This window comes from Oncorhynchus mykiss, chromosome 2, assembly GCF_013265735.2.
Source record: "Oncorhynchus mykiss isolate Arlee chromosome 2, USDA_OmykA_1.1, whole genome shotgun sequence".
Taxonomy (NCBI): Eukaryota; Metazoa; Chordata; class Actinopteri; order Salmoniformes; family Salmonidae; genus Oncorhynchus; species Oncorhynchus mykiss.
In genome coordinates this window covers 68,977,900-69,004,611 of record NC_048566.1, presented here as the reverse complement: position 1 = coordinate 69,004,611, position 26,712 = coordinate 68,977,900, and the positions used below count along the sequence as shown (strand labels likewise).

Sequence of the window (26,712 nt, the reverse complement as noted above, 5' to 3'; positions counted from 1 at the left end):
GGGAAGGAAACAGGGATTCCACTTTGACTGTTGGCTACCTACCCCTTCTAGTGTAATTAGGTTTAGGCAATTCTAATCAGACCTAGTCTTTGATTTTACAGCTGACTAATGGATGATGATAAGTTAACCACTTGGGTCAGCTGGCATATGAATGTCCTCCATAATATTGTAATTTTCTCAAACTCGCAGCCCCATTTCAGCTTCAGAAATTTTACCAAAACCATGAACAAATCCTGTAGCCATTGCAGTATTATTTTCCAGTCTCATTCATGCTGCACCTCAGTACCGCAGGATAAAGCCCAAATAAATCCATGATGATCCACGTGGGCGTTTGTGGTGGGACAGTTTGGTACCCTAGCTGTCCTGAGTAGGCATATGTTGGTCACTCAGCAGTCAGTCTATTTGTTCACAATGAACTCTGTGCCCTAGAAGATAGGTGATGTTAATGTCATGAAATTGTGTGATTGTGAATAAATGGCCGCGTGGCTGTTGAGCACATGGAGTAAGTTTTAAGCCTAAGGTGCTGAATGTGGAGTATGGTGCGATATATGTGCCAACAAATTGTTTTGAATTCTATAATTTTGAATTTGTATTAGGATACTGAATTAGAATGAAATATTTAGGGCAGTGTAGTCGGGGATGAGATTATTATTTGGGAGAGTTATGGCGCAGTGCATGGAAAGTGAAAGTAAAACCTGACAATTTGCGCCTGCAAGGTGGAGCTGGAGACGACCATATGGACATTGCGCAATTGATCAATATTCTCTCGTTTTGGAGTTCTGGGCCAAAGAAAGTGAGGCTTCAGGGATTTTCCCAAATTCGCGTTCGCCTAAAACGGGGGTTTTACTCTGGGTGTTGCTGCGCGCAGGTCATCTATTAAAGATGACATTGTTTCAATATCACTGACCAGTCACGCACGCGTGGTTTCCCAGCCTTGTAAGTAAGTCGTTTGTGTGAACCATGTGTGCTTTTGGTCGCTGCTGCTGATGGTCATTCTGAAGATCACAGAGTGTTGAAGTTGCGAGTTTATGTGGAGTTACTGCTGGGATTGTGCAGGTGAATATGGAAGTGATATTTGTAATGTCTTGAGCAAATATTGGATGTGTTATGTATTGCTGCGCTTAGCCAACTTCAGTTATATGGCCTTATAAGAAATGCTATTATTTAATATGGACGCTGGTGCCGAAGGTGCTGTTTTGATATTGTAGGCTATATGGTTAAATAATGAAGACCCTTGGGATCCATAGGATATATATACATGCTATTTGCCAGTGTTGGCTATGCCTACTCTATTTGCTATGCATTTTATTGTCATATAATTGTCATATAACATATGTCCATACATGTGATATATGTAAGTTATGTTTGGGGCACTGTCCTCTACTTTTCTCCAAGTTACAGCTGTAATGTGTGATTTAATGTTCTTGTCAATTTTGTCATAAGTTTCTGTATTTTTTTTGGAACTGATCATGGAAATTCACGTGAATGAATGATCACATCATTCACACCCCATTCACATTTGTCATGCCTCCAGATGTGAGAATTCCTGAATTCAAAGGTATTTTGGATTCACATGTGAAGTGGAGTCATTAAAACTAGTTTTTCAACCACTTTCAACCACTCAAATTTACTGTTAACAAACTGTAGTTTTGGTAAGTTGGTTAGGACATCTGCTTTGTGCTTGACACAAGTAATTTATCCAACAATTGTTTACAAACAGATTATTTCACTTATAATTCACTGTATCACAATTCCAGTGGGTCAGAAGTTTACATACACTAAGTTGACTGTGCCTTTAAACAGCTTGGAAAATTCCAGAAAATTATGTCATGGCTTTAGATAGCTTCCTATAGGCTAATTGACACCATTTGAGTCAATTGGAAGTGTACCTGTGTATGTATTTCAAGGCCTACCTTCAAACTCAGTGCCTCTTTGCTTGACATGATGGGAAAATCAAAAGAAATCAGCCAAGAAGTCTGGTTCATCCTTGGACCACTTTCATCTGTACAAACAATTGTACGCAAGTATAAACACCATGGGACCACGCAGCCATCATACCACTCAGGAAGAAGATGCATTCAGTCTCCTAGAGATGAATGTACTTTTGTGCAAAAAGTGCAAATCAATCCCAGAACAACAGCAAAGGACCTTGTGAGGATGCTGGAGGACACGGGTACAAAAGTATCTATATCCACAGTAAAACAAGTCTTATATTGACATAACCTGAAAGGCCTCTCAGCAAGGAAGAAGCCACTGCTCTGAAACCACCATAAAAAGCCAGACTACGGTTTGCAACTGCACATGGGGATTGTACTTTTTTGGAGAAATGTCCTCTGGTCTGATGAAACAAAAATAGAACTGTTTGGCCATAATGACCATCGTTATGTTTGGAGGAAAAAGGGGGGTGCTCGCAAGCCGAAGAATACCATCCCAACCGTGAAGCACAGGGGTGGCAACATCATGTTGTAGGGGTGCTTTGCTGCAGGAGGGACTGGTGCACTTCACAAAATAGATGGCATCATGATCACAAAATAGATGGCATCATGAGGGAGGAAAAATATGTGGATATATTGAAGCAACATCTCAAGACATCAGTTAAATCTTGGTCGCAAATGGGTCTTCCAAATGAACATTCACCCCAAGCATACTACCAAAGTTGTTGCAAAATGGCTTAAGGACAACAAAGTCAAGATATTGGAGTGGCCATCACTAAGCCCTGACCTCAATCCTATAGAAAATGTGTGAGCAGAACTGAATAAGCGTGTTCGAGCAAGGAGGCCTACAAACCTGACTCAGTTACACCAGCTCTGTCAGGAGGAATGGGCCAAAATTCACCCAACTTATTGTGGGAAGCTTGTGGAAGGCTACCTGAAACATTTGACCCAAGTTAAACAATGTATAGGCAAATGCTACCAAATACTAATTGAGTGTATGCAAACTTCTGATCCACTGGGAATGTGATGAAAGAAATACAAGCTGAAATAAATTATTCTCTCTACTATTATTTTGACATTTCACATTCTTAAAATAAATGAGTGATCCTAACTGACCTAAGACATGGAATTTTTACTAGCATTAAATGTCAGGAATTGTGAAAAACTGAGTTTAAATGTATTTGGCAAAGGTGTATGTAAACTTCCGACTTCAACTGTATATATACAGTATCAGTCAAAAGTTTGGACACCTTCTCATTCAAGGATTTTTCTTTATTTTTACTATTTTCTACATTCTAGAATAATGAACACATAAAATGACAAAATAACACATATGGAATCATGTAGTAACCCAAAAAGTGTTAAACAAATCAAAATATATTTTATATTTGAGATTCTTCAAATAGCCACCCTTTGTTTTGATGACAGCTTTGCACACTCTTGGCATTCTCTCATCCAGTTTCACCTGGAATGCTTTTCCAGCAGTCTTGACGGAGTTCCCACATATGCTTAGCACTTGTTGGCTGCATTTCCTTCACCCTGCGGTCCAACTTGAACTCTGAAGAATTTATTTGGGCTGCAATTTCTGAGGCTGCTAACTATAATGAACTTATCCTCTGCAGCAGAGGTAACTCTGGGTCTTCCTTTCCTGTGGCAGTCCTCATGAGAGCCAGTTTCATCATAGTGCTTGATGGTTTTTGCGACTGCACTTGAAGAAACTTTCAAAGTTCTTGAAATCTTCCGTATTGACTGACTTTCATGTCAGTCATAATGGACTGTTGTTTCTCTTTGCTTATTTGAGCTGTTCTTGCCATAATATGGACTTTTACCAAATAGAGCTCTTCTGTATACCACCTCTACAACACAACTGATTGGCTCAATGCATTAAGAAGGACAGAAATTCCACAAATTAACTTTTAACAAAGCACGCCTGTTAAAATTGAAACGCTTTCTAGATGACTACCTCATGAAGATGTTTGAGAGAATGCCAAGAGTGTGCAAAGCTGTCATCAAGGCAAAGGGTGGCTGTGAAGAATCTAAAATGTTAAATATATTTTGATTTGTTTGACAGTTTTTTGGTTACTACATAATTCCATATATGTCATTTCATAGTTTTGATGTCTTTACTATTATTCTACAATGTAGAAAATTGTAAAAATAAAGAAAAACCCTTGAATGAGTAGGTGTGTCCAAACATTTGACTGGTACAATAAAAACATTTAATAAAAATGTCAATGATTTTACTGAGTTAGTTAATATAAGGAAATCAGTCAATTGAAATACATAAATTAGGCCCTAATCTATGGATTTCACATGACTGGGCAGGGGCGAAGCCATGGGTGGGCCTGGTAGGGCAAAGGCCCACCCACTGGGGAGCCAGGCCCAGCCAATCAGAATTAGTTTTTTTCCCACATAAGGGATTTGTTACAGACAGAAATACTCCTCAGTTTCATCAGCTGTCTGGGTGGCTGGTCTCAGATGATCCCGCAGATGACGAAGCCGGATGTGGAGGTCCTGGGCTGGCATGGTTACATGGTTGGACTTACTGCCAAATTCTGTAAAACAACTTTTGGGGCAGCTTATGGTAGAGAAATTAACATTAATTTCTCTGCCAACAGCACTGGTGGACATTCCCGCAGTCAGTATGCCAATTGCACACTCCCTTAAAACTTGAGACATCTGTGGCATTGTGTTGTGTGACAAAATTGCAAATTTTAGAGTGGCCTTGTATTGTCCCCAGCACAAGGTGCACCTGTGTAATGATCATGTCATTTAATCAACTTCTTGAAATGCAACACCTGTCAGGTGGATGGATTATGTTGGCAAATGAGAACTGCTCATTTAACAGGGATGTAAACAAGTTTGTGCCAAGATTTGAGATAAATACTATTTTTGTGCGCATGGCATCTTTTATTTCAGCTCATGAAACATGGGACCAACACATTACATGTTGCATTTATATTTTTGTTCAGTGCGTATATGTGTATATATATATACAGTGCCTTGCGAAAGTATTCCGCCCCCTTGAACTTTGCAACCTTTTGCCACATTTCAGGCTTCAAACATAAAGATATAAAACTGTATTTTTTTTGTGAAGAATCAACAACAAGTGGGACACAATCATGAAGTGGAACGACATTTATTGGATATTTCAAACTTTTTTAACAAATCAAAAACTGAAAAATTGGGCGTGCAAAATTATTCAGCCCCTTTACTTTCAGTGCAGCAAACTCTCTCCAGAAGTTCAGTGAGGATCTCTGAATGATCCAATGTTGACCTAAATTATGATAAATACAATCCACCTGTGTGTAATCAAGTCTCCGTATAAATGCACCTGCACTGTGATAGTCTCAGAGGTCCGTTAAAATCGCAAGCTTTAAACATCCCAAGGAGCACTGTGCAAGCGATAATATTGAAATGGAAGGAGTATCAGACCACTGCAAATCTACCAAGACCTGGCCGTCCCTCTAAACTTTCAGCTCATACAAGGAGAAGACTGATCAGAGATGCAGCCAAGAGGCCCATGATCACTCTGGATGAACTGCAGAGATCTACAGCTGAGGTGGGAGACTCTGTCCATAGGACAACAATCAGTCGTATATTGCACAAATCTGGCCTTTATGGAAGAGTGGCAAGAAGAAAGCCATTTCTTAAAGATGTCCATAAAAAGTGTTGTTTAAAGTTTGCCACAAGCCACCTGGGAGACACCAAACATGTGGAAGAAGGTGCTCTGGTCAGATGAAACCAAAATTGAACTTTTTGGCAACAATGCAAAACGTTATGTTTGGCGTAAAAGCAACACAGCTCATCACCCTGACCACACCATCCCCACTGTCAAACATGGTGGTGGCAGCATCATGGTTTGGGCCTTTTTTTATTCAGCAGGGACAGGGAAGATGGTTAAAATTGATGGGAAGATGGATGGAGCCAAATACAGGACCATTCTGGAAGAAAACCTGATGGAGTCTGCAAAAGACCTGAGACTGGGACGGAGATTTGTCTTCCAACAAGACAATGATCCAAAACATAAAGCAAAATCTACAATGGAATGGTTCAAAAATAAACATATCCAGGTGTTAGAATGGCCAAGTCAAAGTCCAGACCTGAATCCAATCGAGAATCTGTGGAAAGAACTGAAAACTGCTGTTCACAAATGCTCTCCATCCAACCTCACTGAGCTCGAGCTGTTTTGCAAGGAGGAATGGGAAAAAATGTCAGTCTCTCGATGTGCAAAACTGATAGAGACATACCCCAAGCGACTTACAGCTGTAATCGCAGCAAAAGGTGGCGCTACAAATTATTAACTTAAGGGGGCTGAATAATTTTGCACGCCCAATTTTTCAGTTTTTGATTTGTTAAAAAAGTTTTAAATATCCAATAAATGTCGTTCCACTTCATGATTGTGTCCCACTTGTTGTTGATTCTTCACAAAAAAATACAGTTTTATATCTTTATGTTTGAAGCCTGAAATGTGGCAAAAGGTCGCAAAGTTCAAGGGGGCCGAATACTTTCGCAAGGCACTGTATGTATATATATATATATATATATATATATATATATACTGTATTTATATATACTGTATTTATATTTATACATACAGTCGTGGCCAAAAGTTTTGAGAATGACACAAATATACATTTTCACAAAGTCTGCTGCCTCAGTTTGTATGACGGCAATTTGCATATACTCTAGAATGTTATGAAGAGTGATCAGATGAATTGCAATTAATTGCAAAGCCCCTCTTTGCCATGCAAATGAACTGAATCCCCCAAAAACATTTCCACTGCATTTCAGCCCTGCCACAAAAGGACCAGCTGACATCATGTCAGTGATTCTCTCATTAACACAGGTGTGAGTGTTGACGAGGACAAGGCTGGAAATCACTATGTCATGCTGATTGGAAGCTTCAAAAGGCTTGAAATAATTGTTCTTCCTCTGTCAACCATGGTTGCCTGCAAGGAAACACGTGCCATCATCATTTATTTGCACAAAAAGGGCTTCACAGGCAAGGATATTGCTGCCAGTAAGATTGCACCTAAATCAATCATTTAACGGATCCTCAGGAACTTCAAGGAGAGCGGTTCAATTGTTGTGAAGAAGGCTTCAAGAAAGTCCAGCAAGCTCCAGGACCGTCTCCTAAAGTTGATTCAGCTGCGGGATCGGGGCACCATTAGTACAGAGCTTGCTCAGGAATGGCAGCAGGCAGGTGTGAGTGCATCTGCATGCACAGTGAGGCAAAGACTTTTGGAGGATGGCCTGGTGTCAAGAAGGGAAGCAAAGAAGCCACTTATCCCCAGGAAAAACATCAGGGACAGACTGATATTCTGCAAAAGGTACAGGGATTGGACTGCTGAGGACTGGGGTAAAGTCATTTTCTCTGATGAATTGCCTTTTCGATTGTTTAGGGCATCAGGAAAAAAGCTTGTCTGGAGAAGACAAGGTGAGCGCTACCATCAGTCCTGTGTCATGCCAACATTAAAGCATCCTGAGACCATTCATGTGTGGGGTTGCTTCTCAGCCAAGGGAGTGGGTTCACTCACAATTTTTTCTAAGAACACAGCCATGAATAAAGAATGGTTCCAACACATCCTCCGAGAGCAACTTCTCCCAACCATCCAGGAACAGTTTGGTGATGAACAATGCCTTTTCCAGCATGATGGAGCACCTTGCCATAAGGCAAAAGTGATAACTAAGTGGCTCAGGGAACAAAACATAAATATTTTGGGTCCATGGCCAGGAAACTCCCCAGACCTTAATCCCATTGAGAACTTGTGGTCAATCCTCAAGAGGCGGGTGGACAAACAAAAACCCACAAATTCTGACAAACTCCAAGCATTGATTATGCAAGAATGGGCTGCCATCAGTCAGGATGTGGCCCAGAAGTTAATTGACAGCATGCCAGGGTGGATTGCAGAAGTCTTGAAAAAGAAGGGTCAACACTGCAAATATTAACTCTTTGCATCAACTTCATGTAATTGTCAATAAAAGCCTTTGACACTTATGAAATGCTTGTAATTATACTTCAGTATTCCACAGTAACATCTGACAAAAATATCTAAAGACACTGAAACAGCAAACTTTGTGAAAATTGATATTTGTGTCATTTTCAAAACTTTTGGCCACGACTGTATATACACTACATGACCAAATGTATGTGGACACCTGCTCGTCGAACATTTAATTCCAAAATCATGGGCATTAAAATGGAGTTGTCCCCCCCCCCCCCCCCCCCCCCCCCCCCCCCCCCCCTTTGCTGCTCCACTCTTCTGGGAAGACTTTCCACTATGTGTTGGAACATTGCTGTGGGGACTTGCTTCCATTCAGCCACAAGAACATTGGTGAGGTCAGTCACTGATGTTGGGAGATTAGGCCTGGCTCACAGTCTGCGTTCCAATTCATCCCAAAGGTGTTCGATGGGGTTGAGGTCAGGGCTCTGTGCAGCCCAGTCCCATTCTTCCACACCGATCTCGACAAACCATTTCTGTATGGACCTCACTTTGTGCACGGGGCATTGTCACACTGAAACAGGAAAGGGCCTTCCCCAAACTGTTACCACAAAGTTGGAAACACAGAATCGTCAAGGATGTCATTGTCTGAAGATTTCCCTTCACTGGAACTAAAGGGGCCTAAACCGAACCATGAAATACAGCCCCAGAACATTATTCCTCCTCCACCAAACTTCACAGTTGGCACTATGCAGTCGAGCAGGTAGCTTTCTACTGACATCCGCCAAACCCAGATTCACCGTCGGACTGCCAGATGATAAAGTGTGATTCATCACTCCAGTGAACATGTTTCCATTGCTCTAGTCCAGTGGAGGCAAGCTTCACACCACTCCCGCCGGCGCTTGGTGATTTTAGGCTTGTGTGCGGCTGATCAGCCATGGAAAGCCATTTCATGAAGCTCCCGACGAACAGTTCTTGTGCTGACGTTGCTTCCAAAAGCAGTTTGGAACTTGGTAGTGAGTGTTGCACCTGAGGACAGATGATATTTACGCTCTTCAGCACTCGGCGGTCTCGTTCTGTGAGCTTGTGCGGTACCGACTGAGCCGTTGTTGCTTCTAGACATTTCTACTTCACAATAACAGCACTTACAGTTGACCGGGGCAGCTCTAGCAGGGCAGAAATTTGATGAACTGACTTGATGGAAAGGTGGCAGCATGGTGCCACGTTGAAGGTCACTGAGGTCTTCAGTAAGGCCATTCTACTGCCAATGTTTGTCTATGGAGATTGTGTGGCTGTGCGCTCAATTTTATACACCTTTCAGCAATGGGTGTGGCTGAAATAGCCTAATCCACTAATTTGAAGGGGTGTCCACAATATAGCCGTCTGTAGCGCTGTTTTGCCGCCACCCCCAAACATCTTCCCGCAGCTTTGTCTATGCACCGGTTTTATCAATACTGCGTTTCAAAATTCAAACTTCTCCTTTTGACATTAAGTGGTTGGTGGCCGTCGATGTACACATACGTCTGTCATCAAATGTCAACGTATACTGTACATTGATTATTTCCTGTTCTTTCAACCTGACAAGGGTTTTGTGGTGTTTATAGCTATTCAGAACAAATCTGATTGAAACCAGTGAAGACAGTCAATGTTGAACTGTTAAAAATGCCTGTCTGTGTTGCTGTTATAGGCTAACAAGGAGCGAGAAGGACCTTGTGGTGCTCTGGAAAAGTGTGTGATCTGAGTCGGAGGCCTCCAGCGTGTTTAAACGGGCATAAATTGGAGTATGGTCCGGTCAACAGCCTGGCTCCTGGGAGCTCTATTGGGTAAGAGAAGTCCTGTGGTGCTTGTGTGAAGAATTGGAGGGCTTGCAGACGTCACTCTAACCTACAGCAAGTGCCCTGGGAACTACGTGTCAGGCCAAATGCTAGATATTTGACATATTGTGGGGATGTAGTGGTGTGGGATCAGAACTGAGATTATGTGTACCGGTAGATTATGGATGTTAGTAAAATAAAATGAATCACACTGACATTCTTGTATATTCTACAAAGGGTTTAATGGACCACAGATGTTTCAGACAATAGACCTTCATCACAGTTTACACAAAGTTTGTTCTGCTATGGAGAAACCCCTAAAGTGTTTTGTAAAAGAGATCAATGCCCCCCCCCCCTTAAACTGAAGAACTGTAACCATGACTCATCATAGACAAACAATGTATATTTCAGAGAGCTCAAGCTAGAAAGTGTATAGGGGATTGACAGTAGAAGACATCATAGGTCTGATCAGTTCCTATCTCAGATTGAAAGAGAGATAACAAAAAAAGTATTGCGTAGGTCTGGTTTCTGTTCCAAAAAAGCTGTTAAACCGATGTATCTAACCACGTCCTGTAACAGAGAGAAAGAAATACACACACTTGACAAAAAAATGAGAGGAAGAACGTGTATTGAAGGCAAGAGAGGGGGGTAGGGTAAGTGAGATATCTGATATTTGAGCCCCTGACTGTAGACTGAGTGCAGTGAGGTACATTCCTAGGTCTTTGTGAAGAGTGCTGTGAGGTCTTGGGGATTTTGCTGACTCGGAGTCACTATACAATCATCTACATCTAAGCCATCGGCCACAGGATCTAACCACACAGTGGTCCACAACAGACTGGCTTTGGACTGCATGCCACCACTGCTATGAAACTGTGCTGTTCAGAGTTAGTTACTCCTGAGAAAAAATACCCTTTTGTCAAAATAGGTACTACTGTCTCAGACTGCATTTGGACCACAGGACCAAAATGCTGTTTTCAAACATAATAGCAAAAATGTACCACTGACCATGAATGTATTGGATGTCTCCTGCACTTGACCACATGCAGATTAAGGTGAAAGCGTTTTAGAGGAGATTATTGTTGTGTTTAATCAGTATTGTAATCTGGCTCAGCTGGGGCTTTCTCTTAGATTGGTGGATTCTCAGTGAGATGATGAGTCTGATGGAAAGAAGAGGTCATGGTTCATCATAATTCATTTTAGCAAAGCAACCACAAAGGTCTAGCTAGGAGCTATGGTCTGGCTTTGCACTGTGACAGTCTCAACATCTTTGCTCAGTTCTCACCACAATTATACCACTTCAATACTGCTACGACACTGTTTTAGAATATTTAACTGCGTCAGTGAGTGACATGTTATATGATATCATATGTATGTTGTGCCCCCTGTAGGTTTGATATGTGTACTACCTCTTGTTTTGATGACACCCAGAACTGCCCAGTGCACGTCTTTGAAGACATTGGAAAACAAACTCATAGGCAGAAGACGTAACATGGTAAGAAGGGGACAGGATATATCGAGACAGTTACAACATGTTTGGAATATTAATGAAATTAGGCAAGACTAGTGTGTGGATCACACACAGTAGTCTTGACAGTTGATATATGTGGAGATTACATTAAAGGTGGTATTTTTCTACAAACACAATCTGACACCAACATTTTTCCTGTCTTTTTAACAGAAACACAATTTACCCATTAATTACACCATCAGAGTTCACTATGAGGAGGTCTTCAAACTCAGCAATATCAGCAAGCTGGTGAGTCCCTCCCTTTGTTTTCTTATCATTACCACTGATCTAACTTAAAACATGGAAAAAATCTACTTGTCACACCACCCACTCACTCACCCTTCGTCTACATTCCTTCCTTATTCTCCCTCCTTTATCTTTACTCTTATCACTACATCAGTCTCCTAGCAACCAATTCCATAGTCCAAGTCGATATTCACGTAATAATAGGGAATTCTCCTCGACCACGCACACAAATTGGGGAAAACAAAAACATTTTCCCTTTCACACCCCTTGTAAAAGAGCCAACTTTGTCGTTGATTTTCTTGTCATACAGAAAAGGGGTAATCTAGGTAACCACACCTTGTTTTCCCCACGGGCAGGCGCTCTATCCTATGATGTACATAAACCACAGAGTTTCGTGAGAATTCCCGGGAACGCTTGTGAAACAGACCAGGCCGGGGTTTGAGAAGTACCCTAAGTTGTTGATTTTCTCAATGTAAAGACACAACCTAGATTTGAGCCTATGTCTTAAGTAGTTGAACATGTGAGACCACCGTTAGACCCGATGACGTGTTTCTACACATGAGCTTAGCTAGCTAAAAGCCAATTTATGCTTGATCTGTACATTTGGTGGGAGGCTCCTTGTGGAGGGTGTGACGCAATTTCGAAGCCTCCGGAGGCATGCAGAGGCCAAATTGAGCTCTCTACCGCATCGCCGTGCACCCCCCAAATGTTGTAACAATGCTGATGCCTCTGTATAGCTCCGCATTGAAATTATTGGTTGACAGTAGTTGGCCGTGGGAGATTCTGTATAAACACAAACTCACTTCCTTGACAAATTCAGTTCTGTGCTGCTCCACCAAGTGCAAGAAATATGAATGCCCTGACTTCTGCAGAGGCCATATCACTGTAAATACTACACGGCCAATGCAGATGTCAGATTGACCATGCAGCGCCTTTTAGCTAGCCATGACATTGCCTACAAGTGTGATCAGGGATATCTATTGGAGAAGCAGTTTCAGCATATCATCATCCAGTACTGTCTTTGTATACACCCTGGATTGCTGATGCTATGTATTGGCCATTGATATTAGCACTCCCCAGTAGGAGCAGTCCTCCATGGGAATGAAAGGAATTCTACAGTATTTGAATCAAGGACAAAATGACATGTATTTAACAATGTTTTTGTTGTAGTGGGGACAGTGACATTAGTCATCTAAAAACATTTAACTTGAAGGAAAATATTTTATGTTTAGCTCACATAATATAATTTAAAAGTGTGCAAAAACTAATGTACACATTAATAAATGCATTTCTATAGCTTCTAAAATATTTTGTACAACGGTGAGAGAGTGTCAAGATGGAGGCACGGTGTCTTCAACACAGCACCCCCTATCAGTCATCTAGTGTATATATAAGTCATTGGTTCTATCTAATACAGTACCAACTGGGACTATGAGCAGTAGCACTTAAGAGCTCCTCCTTAAATATATATTTTTGTTACATTATTTTGTTATACAGTACCAGTCAAAAGTTTGGACACACCTACTTATTCAAGGGTTTGTCTTTATTTTTACTATTTTCCACATTGTATAGTAATTGTGAAGAAATCAACAATATGAAATAACACATGGAAACATGTAGTAACCAAACAGTGTTTAACAAATCAAAATATATATTAGATTTTAGATTCTTCAAAGTAGCCACACGTTTCCTTGATGACAACTTTACACACTATTAGTGAAATGATCTACAGGTGCATCATGTAATAAGTGCTTTCATCAAGAGGCACATGCACATCATTCTAGAGCAGAGTGCATTGTAATAAAGAGGTCACCATGGAGATTAAAATGGCTGCATTCTCCAAGCATTGTTTCAGAAACCTTGCCATCACCATAGAAATAAGAATGAGTAGAACGGGCTTGGAACCTCTTACCCTGGCAATTTGACTGGTATGGGTACACTCGCAATGGCTTCCTTGTGTTATGATGTAATAATTTCCATGGTAATGTAGAATGTTCATTCAAATGATGCTAACTGATGTGGCTCATGCAATGGAATGTATTTTTTGTAATGTAATTTAAGTTGATTCAACAAATTGATGGGTACATTTCCTGCTTTTACTTCCTGCCTGTACTTCCTGCTTTGGGTACACTCGCAATGGCCGCCAGTCCACCCATTATGCCATCATTGACTTGAATGGGGACGCCCATTCTATTTATTCTTATTTCTATGGCCATCATGTATAGACCCAGATGGTATTAGATAGAATGTCGCAATCCTGCTTGTTTTTGTCATTTACAATTCTACATTTAAGAAAAGTACAACATCCAACATTGGCTGCTCCCTAGCGTTCTCACTACTTAGAAAAACGTAATATTGTAGGGATTCCCTCATGCTTCTTTTCATGACTATACTAGCAGCCACTTGAGTGAGTGAGTGCAAGCTGGCTACCGACCAACAACACAAATAAACGGACTATACAGCTATAAGTAGTGAGTGGTGTTACAAACGAACTGTACTAAACATGTTAAATGTCTTACCTGGGATTAAATGTTTTCCACAAACCTAGCTACAGTGCCTTGCGAAAGTATTCGGCCCCCTTGAACTTTGCGACCTTTTGCCACATTTCAGACTTCAAACATAAAGATATACAACTGTATTTTTTTGTGAAGAATCAACAACAAGTGGGACACAATCATGAAGTGGAACGACATTTATTGGATATTTCAAACTTTTTTAACAAATCAAAAACTGAAAAATTGGGCGTGCAAAATTATTCAGCCCCCTTAAGTTAATAATTTGTAGCGCCACCTTTTGCTGCGATTACAGCTGTAAGTCGCTTGGGGTATGTCTCTATCAGTTTTGCACATCGAGAGACTGAAATTTTTTCCCATTCCTCCTTGCAAAACAGCTCGAGCTCAGTGAGGTTGGATGGAGAGCATTTGTGAACAGCAGTTTTCAGTTCTTTTCTACAGATTCTCGATTGGATTCAGGTCTGGACTTTGTCTTGGCCATTCTAACACCTGGATATGTTTATTTTTGAACCATTCCATTGTAGATTTTGCTTTATGTTTTGGATCATTGTCTTGTTGGAAGACAAATCTCCGTCCCAGTCTCAGGTCTTTTGCAGACTCCATCAGGTTTTCTTCCAGAATGGTCCTGTATTTGGCTCCATCCATCTTCCCATCAATTTTAACCATCTTCCCTGTCCCTGCTGAAGAAAAGCAGGCCCAAACCATGATGCTGCCACCACCATGTTTGACAGTGGGGATGGTGTGTTCAGCTGTGTTGCTTTTACGCCAAACATAACGTTTTGCATTGTTGCCAAAAAGTTCAATTTTGGTTTCATCTGACCAGAGCACCTTCTTCCACATGTTTGGTGTGTCTCCCAGGTGGCTTGTGTCAAACTTTAAACGACACTTTTTATGGATATCTTTAAGAAATGGCTTTCTTCTTGCCACTCTTCCATAAAGGCCAGATTTGTGCAATATACGACTGATTGTTGTCCTATGGACAGAGTCTCCCACCTCAGCTGTAGATCTCTGCAGTTCATCCAGAGTGATCATGGGCCTCTTGGCTGCATCTCTGATCAGTCTTCTCCTTGTATGAGCTGAAAGTTTAGAGGGACGGTCAGGTCTTGGTAGATTTGCAGTGGTCTGATACTCCTTCCATTTCAATATTATCGCTTGCACAGTGCTCCTTGGGATGTTTAAAGCTTGGGAAATCTTTTGTATCCAAATCCAGCTTTAAACTTCTTCACAACAGTATCTCGGACCTGCCTGGTGTGTTCCTTGTTCTTCATGATGCTCTCTGCGATTTTAACGGACCTCTGAGACTATCACAGTGCAGGTGCATTTATACGGAGACTTGATTACACACAGGTGGATTGTATTTATCATCATTAGTCATTTAGGTCAACATTGGATCATTCAGAGATACTCACTGAACTTCTGGAGAGAATTTGCTGCACTGAAAGTAAAGGGGCTGAATAATTTTGCACGTCCAATTTTTCCGTTTTTGATTTGTTAAAAAAGTTTGAAATATCCAATAAATGTCGTTCCACTTCATGATTGTGTCCCACTTGTTGTTGATTCTTCACAAAAAAATACAGTTTTATATCTTTATGTTTGAAGCCTGAAATGTGGCAAAAGGTCGCAAAGTTCAAGGGGGCCGAATACTTTCGCAAGGCACTGTACATGTAGCCTATTTCCCACTCTCCCAAGACATAGCCTGAAGCCACAGGGCTCTTCTCGCAGGCTCTATTTCCCTACGTGGGAGCATTGCGATACGTAGGTGGATATTTTTGACCTGGTTACATGTACATTGAACAACACAGCAGCTTTTCGGCATGTTTTGTTATTTCTGTATAACAAAAAAACAACGACAACGTTGTTGGGGGTCAATAGAATTTGTGGCCGTGGTCGAAAGGGGAATTTCTTATTACGTGAATACTGACTGAGGCTATCCTAAAAATGTTACAAGTGAGCCAGGAAAAATAAATTGCTATGAGACTCTGAGGGCAGACTTCATCCTAAAAGCGAGCAAGGAAATAAAAGGAGACCTCCTGTTCTACATGGATGATCCTAATGCTTGGCACACAGCTCTCCACAAGACCAACAATTAACTTAAAATGTCAGAAAGCACTATCTTATAGAGGAGGAGATCAGCCTGGTGCTTTGGCATACGGATGAGATCCGTGAGCTGCAGTGTGCATTGAACAATGTTGAGGAGGACAACCAGGCTCTCAGGATGGAAGTGTGCAGACTTAGAGAGGAACTGTCCAGCACAGTCAGCACTAGCCACATGCAGAACCTGCAGAAGGTGTGCAGACTTAGAGAGGAACTGTCCAGCACAGTCAGCACTAGCCACATGCAGAACCTGCAGAAGGAGCTACATGAGCTAAGGCAGGAATTCCTCAGCCACAACAATCCACTCTACAAAGAGTTACACAAACTCAGGACCAAGGCAACAGCTGAATCATAACCCACCAACCAAGCAACCAACATAACCAACCAATGCACCAACCCAGCTGACCCCCTCCACCCGTCTCATCCCTGTAGTTACTCACATCACTCCTACCATCCTCCAAAGACATTATATTAATGATGGACTCCAATGGAAAGTTTATATTGGAGAATACACTTTTCCCAAATAAAAGGGTAGCAAAGTTATGGCGCCCCACAACAGAGAGAGCTATGGCGCTCTTGACTGTGTCCCAGCTTGGCTTCCCCAGCCATATCATCATGACCTGCGTACCCAACAGGAGAGGGTGGCCACATCACTAAGGGGAGTGATAGAGAGGGCCTCCACCATCTTCCCCCTTGCGAAGATCGTAATATCTACCCTGCTCCAGAAGAGTTTTCATTCACATCATCAGCCCTCATATGTAGAGAGTTTGAAGCTTCGCACCCCCACAACCTCTCTCTCAGGCTAGTTTTGGTTACCCTCCCTACTCTCATCTACAGGACTGGCCTTGGACACTACTGCCCCCCATGGCAGCTCCAACCTTGCAACAGGAGCCACACCAAGGCCTCCTGTGCACACCCAGAATGGAGCATTGGCAGCCACTCCGGTTCCCTGCAGCAGCTGAACTCCTTTGGCGGAGTTGACAAATAGCTGTAGATGACCCTATGTCTGTTAGCTCTTATGGGAATGAGCTGAATACCCTCTTTGACTTTAAGTCTCGCAGGGGGTTTGGGCAAATGCACGTTAAGAAAATGGACACAGGGCTGAGTGACGCAGCGGTGTAATGCACTGGATCGCAGTGCTAAAAGCGTCACTACAGACTTGGGTTCGATCCCAGGCTGTATCACAACTGGTCGTGATCGGGAGTGCCACACGGCGGCACACAATTGGCCCAACGTCATCTGGCTTAGGGGAGGATTTGGCTGGGGGGGCTTTACTTGGCTCATCACGCTCTAGCGACTCCTTGTGGCGGGTCGGGTGCCTGCAGGCTGACCTCGGTCATCAGTTGAACGGTGTTTCCTCCGACACATTGGTCCGGCTGGCTTCCTGGTTAAGCGGGCAGGTGTTAAGAAGCATGGTTTGGCGGGTCATGTTTCAGAGGACGCATGAAGCTGATCTTCACCTCCCGAGCCCGTTGGGGAGTTGCAGCGATGAGACAAGATAGAACTTGTGGAGAAAAAGGGGGGTAAAATAAAAATAATAATGATAAAATGGACACAATTTAAATTTGGGTACAGTACTCGTGTCCTGATGTTCTGGTTCTCTCGGAAACATGGTTAAAGGGTTCTGTCTCTGATAAAGACATTGAAGTAAATGATTATAATGTATTTAGATGTGACAGGTTACAAAAAAGGGGTGGGGGGGTTGCCATTTATGTAAAATTACATTTAATGGCGTCCCAATCTTTAAATATTTCTGTTTCCAAGACATTTTTGCTCCTGGTTGTAGATGTGTCCTTCCCCCCCACCGCTGCCATGGCGGATGCTATTGGTTTTATATCTGAGTGTTTAACACCTTTTATGTCCTCGGAGTTGGTCATTTTAGGGGATTTGAGTCTGAATTGGCTATCCCCGACCTCAGATCAATTTAAGAGTATGTGCATTGATTTTAATCAGACACAATTCATCTCAAAACCACACGGCTAAATGTGAAAAACCCTGTTAACTCCTCATTGATTGATTTAATTCTTATGTGATGCTTTTAATCATCATTTTATCTCAGCAGGCTTTTTATTTGAGACAAATGGTGGTTTAATTGACCCTGGTCAGACAATCAACTGCTCTTCCCTCTGCCAGACTCTAGCTGACTCGACAGTTATCCCGTCAACTTCTAGTGAATCTTTGTTTTAATTACAACAATTTATTATCAGCGATGTTCTAGATGCCTTGCTTAAGATTGATGTAACAAAAAAAAATCCACTGGGGCTGATATGCTTGATACATTTTCTCTGCAGCTCTCTGCCCCCCTGATTGCTGAATCATTAACCCATATGATTTATCTAACAATTATATCTGGTACTGGTTTGGAAGGCGCCCCCATGTACTAACCCTTCACAAGGTGGTGACCCTTGTGACCTAAATAATTATCGCTCTATTTCTAAACTTTCTTGATCTAGCTAAAATATTTAGAATCCTTGATTAATTCTCAGCTAAGATCTTATTTTTGAAAACGTATTCTAAATGAACATCAGTCAGGTTTTAGACCAGGTCATAGCACTATGTCTGCTGCATCCGTAGTTATAAATTATGTGCTTAACTGTATGGATAAAAGGCACCATTGTGCTGCCCTCTTCATTGACCTGTCAAAGGCTTTTGATACTGTTGATCACTCACTGCTAATTCAGAGGCTTTCCTCAATTGGCCTAGAACTGGTTTAAAAATGACTTGACAGATAGAACTCAATGTGTATCTACTGATGGTGTTAAATCATGTCTCCTGGATATTACAAAAGGTGTCCTACAGCGATTGATTTTGGATCCTGTACTTTTTACTGTTACATACAATATCGACTTGCTGTAAAAAAAAAAATATATATTTTTTACCTGCACTTGTATGCCAATAATACTGTTGCGTATGCTATTGCCCCCACGGTTGATCAGGCTCTGTTTGAACTACAAGTCTGCCTTCATTGTATTACAGAAAAACTTTATTGACCTGAAATTATTAATGAATGCAGTTAAAACTAAGTATATGTTGTCCTCTAGAGCTCATAAAAATACGTCTTGTTTAAGCATATGTACTTTGGATGGTGTCCATATTTATCGTGTCCCTGCTTACAAATATCTGGGCATCTGGATAGATGACAATGTCTTTTAAAAAGCATATTGATGAGTTAAGAATCTGAGAATAAAAATGGGCTTCTTCTATAGAATAGATCCTGCCTCTCGCTAAATAGTAGAAAGCCGACTGTTCAGACAACGATCTTATTGGTCATAGACTATGGCGACATCATCTAAATGAACGGACCTGCCACTTCATTAAAGCCGTTAGATGCAGTTTCTCATAGCACACTGAGCTTTATTACAGGTGACAATGTCAGTACTCACCACAGCATTCTCTACCAGAAAGTTGGTTGGCCTTCTTTGATGTCGCGTAGGTTGATACATTGCTATGTTTTCATTTATAAAGCCATATTACAAAAAGTCAGGCTGTTCCTAATATCTTTACTAAACTTTAGACATACGAGTTACCACACCCGATCTCAGGTATAGTTAACTCGGGAAGTTCCTTTGGTTTTTAGTGAGTTAGGTAAATCAGCTTTTAGTTTTCTTAAACCTTATTTGTGGAACAATCTTTACAAATTCTTAAATGTGATGTTTTGATGCCTCTACGGAAGTTCAGAAAGCTGATTGAGGACCGTATTAATGATGAATGTGTTTGTTTGTTTGATCCTGTTTTTCTTTCTGCTTGCAGTTTGTATTTATATTTTGAAGTGTGTATTTTCTGGAATTGATTTAATTCAGGGCTCATCTGTAAAATAGACCTTGGGATCAGTATGGCTCCCTGATAGGGGTTAAATAAAACATCACTATCTCTTCCTATCTACCACACTTCTTTCTCTTCTCTTTGTCCGTCCAGAGGGCGAGGGTGGAGGATCTGGAAGACGGGGACCTGCAGGATGTGTGGCTGTTGGTCAACCGGGAGGTGTTGAAGAGGATTCTGAGGGTCTTGCCAGTGAGACACCCCTCCTACAAGTACACCACCGACCTGGAGGATCTCTTCAGGAAGGTCCAGCAGGTGTTCCCACCACAGACTGATGAGGTGTGTAAGACCAGCCATAGTGTCACAATCACTGTTCTACCCATCTCTGTTTGAACAAACGTATCTCATAATGGCCATGTATATTTATCTCTCAGAGAGAGCCACCAGAGCGAATAGAGGAGATCTACAAAAGGGTTAAGGAGATTGACTCAAAAGGCTGGAGGTTCGTGACCCCCAAATCTCTGTTGGATAACTGCTATCGGACAATGCACTGTCTCTTCAAAGACTGCTTTTCCAGTGAAGACAGAGAGCAAGACTGTGAGTGCACTTCATTCCCTTACTGTACTTCCTCTCTTCCATTACCTCTGAACTCTGCCCTCTCTAATTCAATTACCCACTGTCCATCAAGATAGTACTTTTCCAGACATGCAGTTTTCATTCATTCCTCCTCTTGTAACATGAGTCTTAACTACTTGTTAAAGTGTGACAGAAGTCAGATGATACACTATATATACAAAAGTATGTGGACACCCCTTCAAATTTGTGGATTTGGCTTTTTCAGTTTAGCTGTTGCTGACAGGTGTATAAAATTGAGCAGACAGCCATGAAATCTCCGTAGACAAACATTGGCAGTAGAATGGCCTTACTGAAGAGCAACGTGGCACTGTCATAGGATGCCACCTTTCCAGTTAGTTAGTCAAATGTCTGTCCTGCTAGAGTTGCCCGGTCAACTGTAAGTGCTGTTATTCTGAAGTGGAAACGTCTAGGAGCAACAACGGCTCAGCCGTGAACTGGTAAGCCACACAAGCTCACAGAAAGGGACTGCAGAGTGCTGAAGCGCGTCGTTCGTAAAAATCGTCTGTTCTCGGTTGCAACACTCACTACTGAGTTTCAAACTGCCTCTTGATGCAACGTCAGCACAATAACTGTTTGTCGGGAGCTTCATGAAATGGGTTTCCATGGCCGTGCATCCACACAAGCCTGGGATCACCATGCGCAATGCCAAGCATCAGCTGGGGTGGTGTAAAGCTCGCCGCCATTGGACTCTGGCGCAGTGGAAACGCGTTCTCTGGAGTGATGCTTCACCATCTGGCAGTCCGACAGACAAATCTGGGTTTGGTGGATGCCAGGAGAAAGCTACCTTCCCAAATGCATAGTGCCAACTATAAAGTTTGGTGGAGGAATAAGGGTGTGGGGCTATTTTTCATGGTTCAAGCTAGGCCCCTTAGTTCCAGTGAAGGGAAATCTTCATGCTACAGCAGACGATATTCTAGACGATTCTGTGCTTCCAACTTTGTGGCAACAGTTTGGGCAAGGCCCTTTCCTGTTTCAGCATGACAATACCCCCGTGCACAAACGGAGGTCCATACAAAAATGGTTTGTTGAGATCGGTGTGGATAAACTTGACTGGCCTGCACAGAGCCCTGACCTTAACCTCATCTAACACCATATTAATGCTCATTATTTTGGAATAAGATGTTCGATGAGCAGGTGACCACATACTTTTGGACAGAATAAAACGATTAATCAAAGTCCCAAATTGGTAGTGATTTTCCATTAGCATATAACTTATAAACCATCATTTATTCACATTACTTTAATCAAATATTTAAGTTGTTGTGTATATTTGTTTTATTTGATGACTTTATTATTTCATTCCAAGTCATCATCTCGTCTCTATAGAGCCTTTGCAGTCTGACAAAATCACTATTTTAGTAGTTCTTCAAAGTAAATAAGGCGTAGTTGTCTGACTGCTAAATACCAAAAGTTGGCGTTTTCCCCATTAACACAAACCTACTCAACTGGTTTGGCATACTGTACAAGGGCTTGTTGTGTTCATTGCGTCTCTTCAGTGTCTGTAGACACTATGTTCTTATTCAACACTGTTTGAAAAGAGATGGTTGTGCATGCCCAGGTCATACCCATTTAGGTCTGTGCTATAAAAGGACTTGGACATGCCTGTCAATATCTTCTGTTAGCCTATTTATTATTTATTTACACATCCTATATAGGTAAAACATAGCTATGTGTTGCCTGGTTAGATTGGTCAAACAAAGTTTAACCCAGATGGTACTTTGAGTTAATGTAAAGAAAGCTAAGTCATGTCAGACCGTGGGAAAGAGAACATACTGACTGATTTCAACACGATCTTAAAGGGGAAGAGATGCGGTGTTGGCTGCTTTCCACACATCTTGCCAGTCCTCTTACTGTTTTCTTTGTCTTTATGTGCATCATACTGACACATAACATAGAGCCGTAGACATGTTATGTTAGGGCCTGTTATCATGTCTGTATCATGCACTATTCATTTCACAGGTTAATAGCATCAGCACCTCTTAAGGTTGATATTTTCCCTATTTTACAGGGAGATCAGTGGATGTTTTGCGGCTATAGCATATCTGTGAACAATTCAATTGAAGAGTTTCCATATGAAAATATAAGGCAGGAAGGAGTATAAAGCACTCATGTGAGGAACATGAATAATGAATATAAAAACCACGAAGAAAAAACATATAACATAGCAACACAAAAATATAGTGAATAGGTTAAGGGCTTACTTCATGGCTAGGAGGTTCAAAGCAGACCCCAAAAAGTTTCATATAGTGTCATGGATTATTAGAAACAGTTGGTATGATTTTATCAGAAATATTTAGATATGATTTTATAATGATTCATCTGTCACTTACACTATTTTCTTCCCTCAGATTGTGGCTTACCTCACTGGCGGAAGGGCAGAAAGAGACTACAGTAAACCTGAGAAGGGCGCTATTGTTTTCATATGTATATTTATAATATATTGTCTACTGATGTTTATGTTCTGTGTTTTGATTGCGGGTTCTAGATGTGTTTAGACAGTTGTATGGTATAGGGCAGGTGACTATGCTCAAGCAGAGCGCGATATAGCATTTCTATTTTAATTATTTTATATTTTTTTGCAATCAGGGAACACTTATGGCTGACATAGGTATTAGCAACCGTTGCCCATAAAAGTAAGAACACAAACATAGCCAGCTACTCTCATCTCTGACTGTTTGTCTTTATGAATATTATAGTAAATGTGTTTGTTTAAAAATGTTTTTTCTCTGTTCTGTTTTTTATCAATTGCTTTAAGGTGTTTTGCTGACTTGCAGGCATAGTCAGTGAATTCCAGCCACTCATTTGTTTGGCATTATGCACATCGATGCTGAAATAAAGATATTATTTCTGAAAATCTATTCCAGGTTCAACGAGTTAATTTCTGCAGTATGATTGCTTGTGGTCAGATTACATCAGATGTTTATGTAAACGAGATTGTTTACATGCACACTAATAATTGGATATTAAACTGATTATGGCAGTAGACAGATTACGCAATAATCATGTCACACCTTACTCTGTTTATCTTAATCGGTTTGAGGTCAAAATGGAAAAACTTAAAACGGCTGGTTTTCTGAGCAATCTTTCAAATTATTAGGACATGTAAACACCTTAATCGGTGTTCCAGTAGTGTATTTGATCCGCGCATGTGCTAGCACCAGCCGAGCGAGTCTCCTTTAGCGATGGCTAAAGTTAGCTGTAGTTTTCTAATGGCTGTTTAAATAAAACTGAAGCATGGATTCGTTTTTCCTGACCCATAGACTACTTTCCGGGTGAGGAAATATCTAACATCAAGTTGTAAAATAGCGAACTACTCCTTTAAGGTGTCTACCGTTTAGAATCCTTAGTTCACTGCAGCTAGCGACTGGAACAAGCTGCAACAAAACACTAACTGGACCTTTTCATCTCCATCTCTTCATTCAAAGATTCAAATCATGGACAGTTTACTGACAGTTGTGGCTGCTTCGCGTGGTATATTGTCTCTATCTTGCCCATTGTGCTGTTGTCTTTGTACCATGATTTGTGCTGCTACCATGCTGTGTTTTCATGTGTTGCTGTTATGTTGTCTTAGGTCTCTATGTAGTGTTGTGGTGTCTCTCTTGTCGTGATGTGTGTTTTGATATTTTTATTAAATGTTTGATTTTTAATCCGAGCCCCCGTCCCAGCAGGGGGGCTTTTGGTAGGCCGTCACTGTAAATAAAAATGTGTTCTTAACTGACTTGCCTAGTTAAATAAAGGTAAACTATATATTTTATTCTTAATGGTCCAAGGATCTTGATATTTTCAGAGGTCGACTGGCTCTGGCAGCCAAAACAGCCAAATACTCCATCTAAACGGGAATTGATTCTTAATTTCGATATGGTTCAAGAATCATTAAAGCCCTTTTATTGTCACGTCAAAATAATTTCACAAATGCAAAATACACACTTACTGTACACTATTTAACCAGCTTTATCACAGAAGCAGCCGACAGTATTTTTCAGTGACAACACGTTTCTGGCGGCTTTATTCCGTTATACACAGGTGATTGGAGCATGCTAGATAGCTAATTAGCACAAGTGGTCCGTCTGTCTTCCGTAAACAAGTGCTGGAACGTGGATATATGGCCATGTAGGGACAGACCCTGAAGACAAACTGTGTCCGTAAATTCACACTTGAGTGCGCTCTGGGTGTTGGAGCTTGGAGCATTCAAAGCGCACACTCGACGCTGTAGTAATTTATTTTTAATTTGTATTAGAATAAATGTTTTATTACATTTCAAATTACAATACAATAAAAATAAATACATGTACGTGGAGTTATGTCCTATCTGAAGAAACATAAAATAACATTAAAGTGAAAAAATGTAATCACTACACATGAATTGAGCAAGTTGAGGTGACTAAACTGCCTGGAGTAACCCTGGATTGTAAACTGTCATGATCAAGACATATTGATACAACAGTAGCTAAAATGGGGAGAAGTCTGTCCATAATAAAACGTTGCTCTACCTTCTTAACAGCACTATCAACAAGGCAGGTCCTACAGGCTCTAGTTTTGTCCACCTGGACTACTGTTCAGTCTTGTGGTCAGGTGCTACAAAGAGGGACTTAGGAAAATTGCAATTGGCTCAGAACAGGGCAGCACAGCTGGCCTTTGGATGTACAGAGAAAGTTAATATTAATAATATGCATGTCAATCTCTCCTGGCTCAAACTGGAGGAGAGATTGACTTCATCAATACTTATATTTATGAGCGGTATTGACATGTTGAATGTACCGAGCTGTCTGTCTAAACTACTGGCACACAGCTCAGACACCCATGCATACTCCACAAGACATGCCACAAGAGGTCTCTTCACAGTCCCCAAGTCCAGAACAGACTATGGGAGGCACACAGTACTACATAGAGCCTTGACTACATGGAACTCTATTCCACATCAAGTAACTGACGCAAGCAGTAAAATTAGATTGAAAAAAGCAGATGAAAAAAACACCTTATGGAACAGCAGGGACTGTGAAGCAACACAAACATAGGCACAGACACATGCATACTGTACACACACACAATACCATACGCACTATACACACACTTACACATAGATTTAGTACTTTAGATATGTGGTAGTGGTGGAGTAGGGGCTGAGGGCACACAGTGTGTTGTGAAATCTGTGAATGTATTGTATTGTCTTAATTTTGCTGGACCCCAGGAAGAGTGGGGATCCATAATAAATACAAAAACAAACAAAAAAATACTGTGAATTACTTGAATCATTAACTCTGATAAATCTATTATAGTAGTAGATCAGGATTGGAATATCCATTGCAGTGTGTAATGCAGCCTAGTTTTATTTACACCATCCAGCAGATATCTTAGAAATATAACTTTACTTTGTAGCCTATAGGCTATGGATAATTTGATTGAGAACACACAAAATAGCCTATCGGTGCACTTGATATTGCGGGCTCAGCGGAGAATCAGAGATGAGGAACTAATTCTAAAATATAGATATTTCATCAGTTACAAATTACATGACCGTCCCCTGGACTAGATTTAAAAAAATACTAACCCATGCTCTTGACTGAAATTGAAAAGGCATGACCCTCAAGCAGTTTCCTCCAGGGAACTATTCTGTAAATATCGATCCATCCCTAATAATCCTGTTTACATGGACACATCTGAAATCAGGCTACCTGATGGCTAGCCCTTGATCACGCCTTTCAGTTCTATTACAATGCACATGAAAGTCATTGGACAAAGGCGTCTTCTGAAGGGGGAGTTTTGTTAAGATCCTCGACGCTCGGTCTGAACATTAACATGCATCGCCTGTGGTTTGGTTTTGGAAGCAAAGTTAAATTGATCCACACCTTTATAGGGTTAATCTAACTGCACTGTCCAATTTACAGGAGCTATTACAGTGAAATAATACCATGCTATTGTTTGAGGAGAGTGCATCATTTTTAACATGAAAAGTTATTAATAAACAAATTAGGCACATTTGGGCAGTCTTGATAGAACATTTTGAACAGAAATTAAATGGTTCATTGGATCAGTCGACAACTTATACACTGCTGCCATCTAGTGGCTATAATCTAAACCGCACCTAGTCTGGAATAATACACTTTGGCCTTTCTTTTGCATTTCAAAGATGATGGTACAAAAAAAATACAAAAGAAAAGTTGTTTTTTTCTTTGTATTATCTTTTACCAGATCTGTTGTGTTATATTCTCCTACATTCCTTTCACATTTCCACAAACTTCAAAGTGTTTAATTTCAAATGGTATC

General features: G+C 41.0%; 1 protein-coding gene across 3 annotated transcripts; it reads left to right on the top strand.

Annotated features, from left to right (window-relative positions):
- The first annotated feature begins 712 nt into the window (after window positions 1–712).
- On the top strand, window positions 713–24,202 carry il34 (interleukin 34). 3 transcript variants are annotated; one of them, XM_021617991.2, is made up of 7 exons: window positions 713–936; window positions 9,567–9,702; window positions 11,082–11,185; window positions 11,372–11,449; window positions 19,969–20,151; window positions 20,247–20,409; window positions 22,797–24,202. In XM_021617991.2, exons 2-7 carry the CDS (start codon window positions 9,663–9,665, stop codon window positions 22,841–22,843), a joined length of 615 nt encoding a protein of 204 aa, XP_021473666.1. In that variant the 5' UTR covers window positions 713–936; window positions 9,567–9,662; the 3' UTR covers window positions 22,844–24,202.
- The last annotated feature ends 2,510 nt before the right edge of the window (window positions 24,203–26,712 follow it).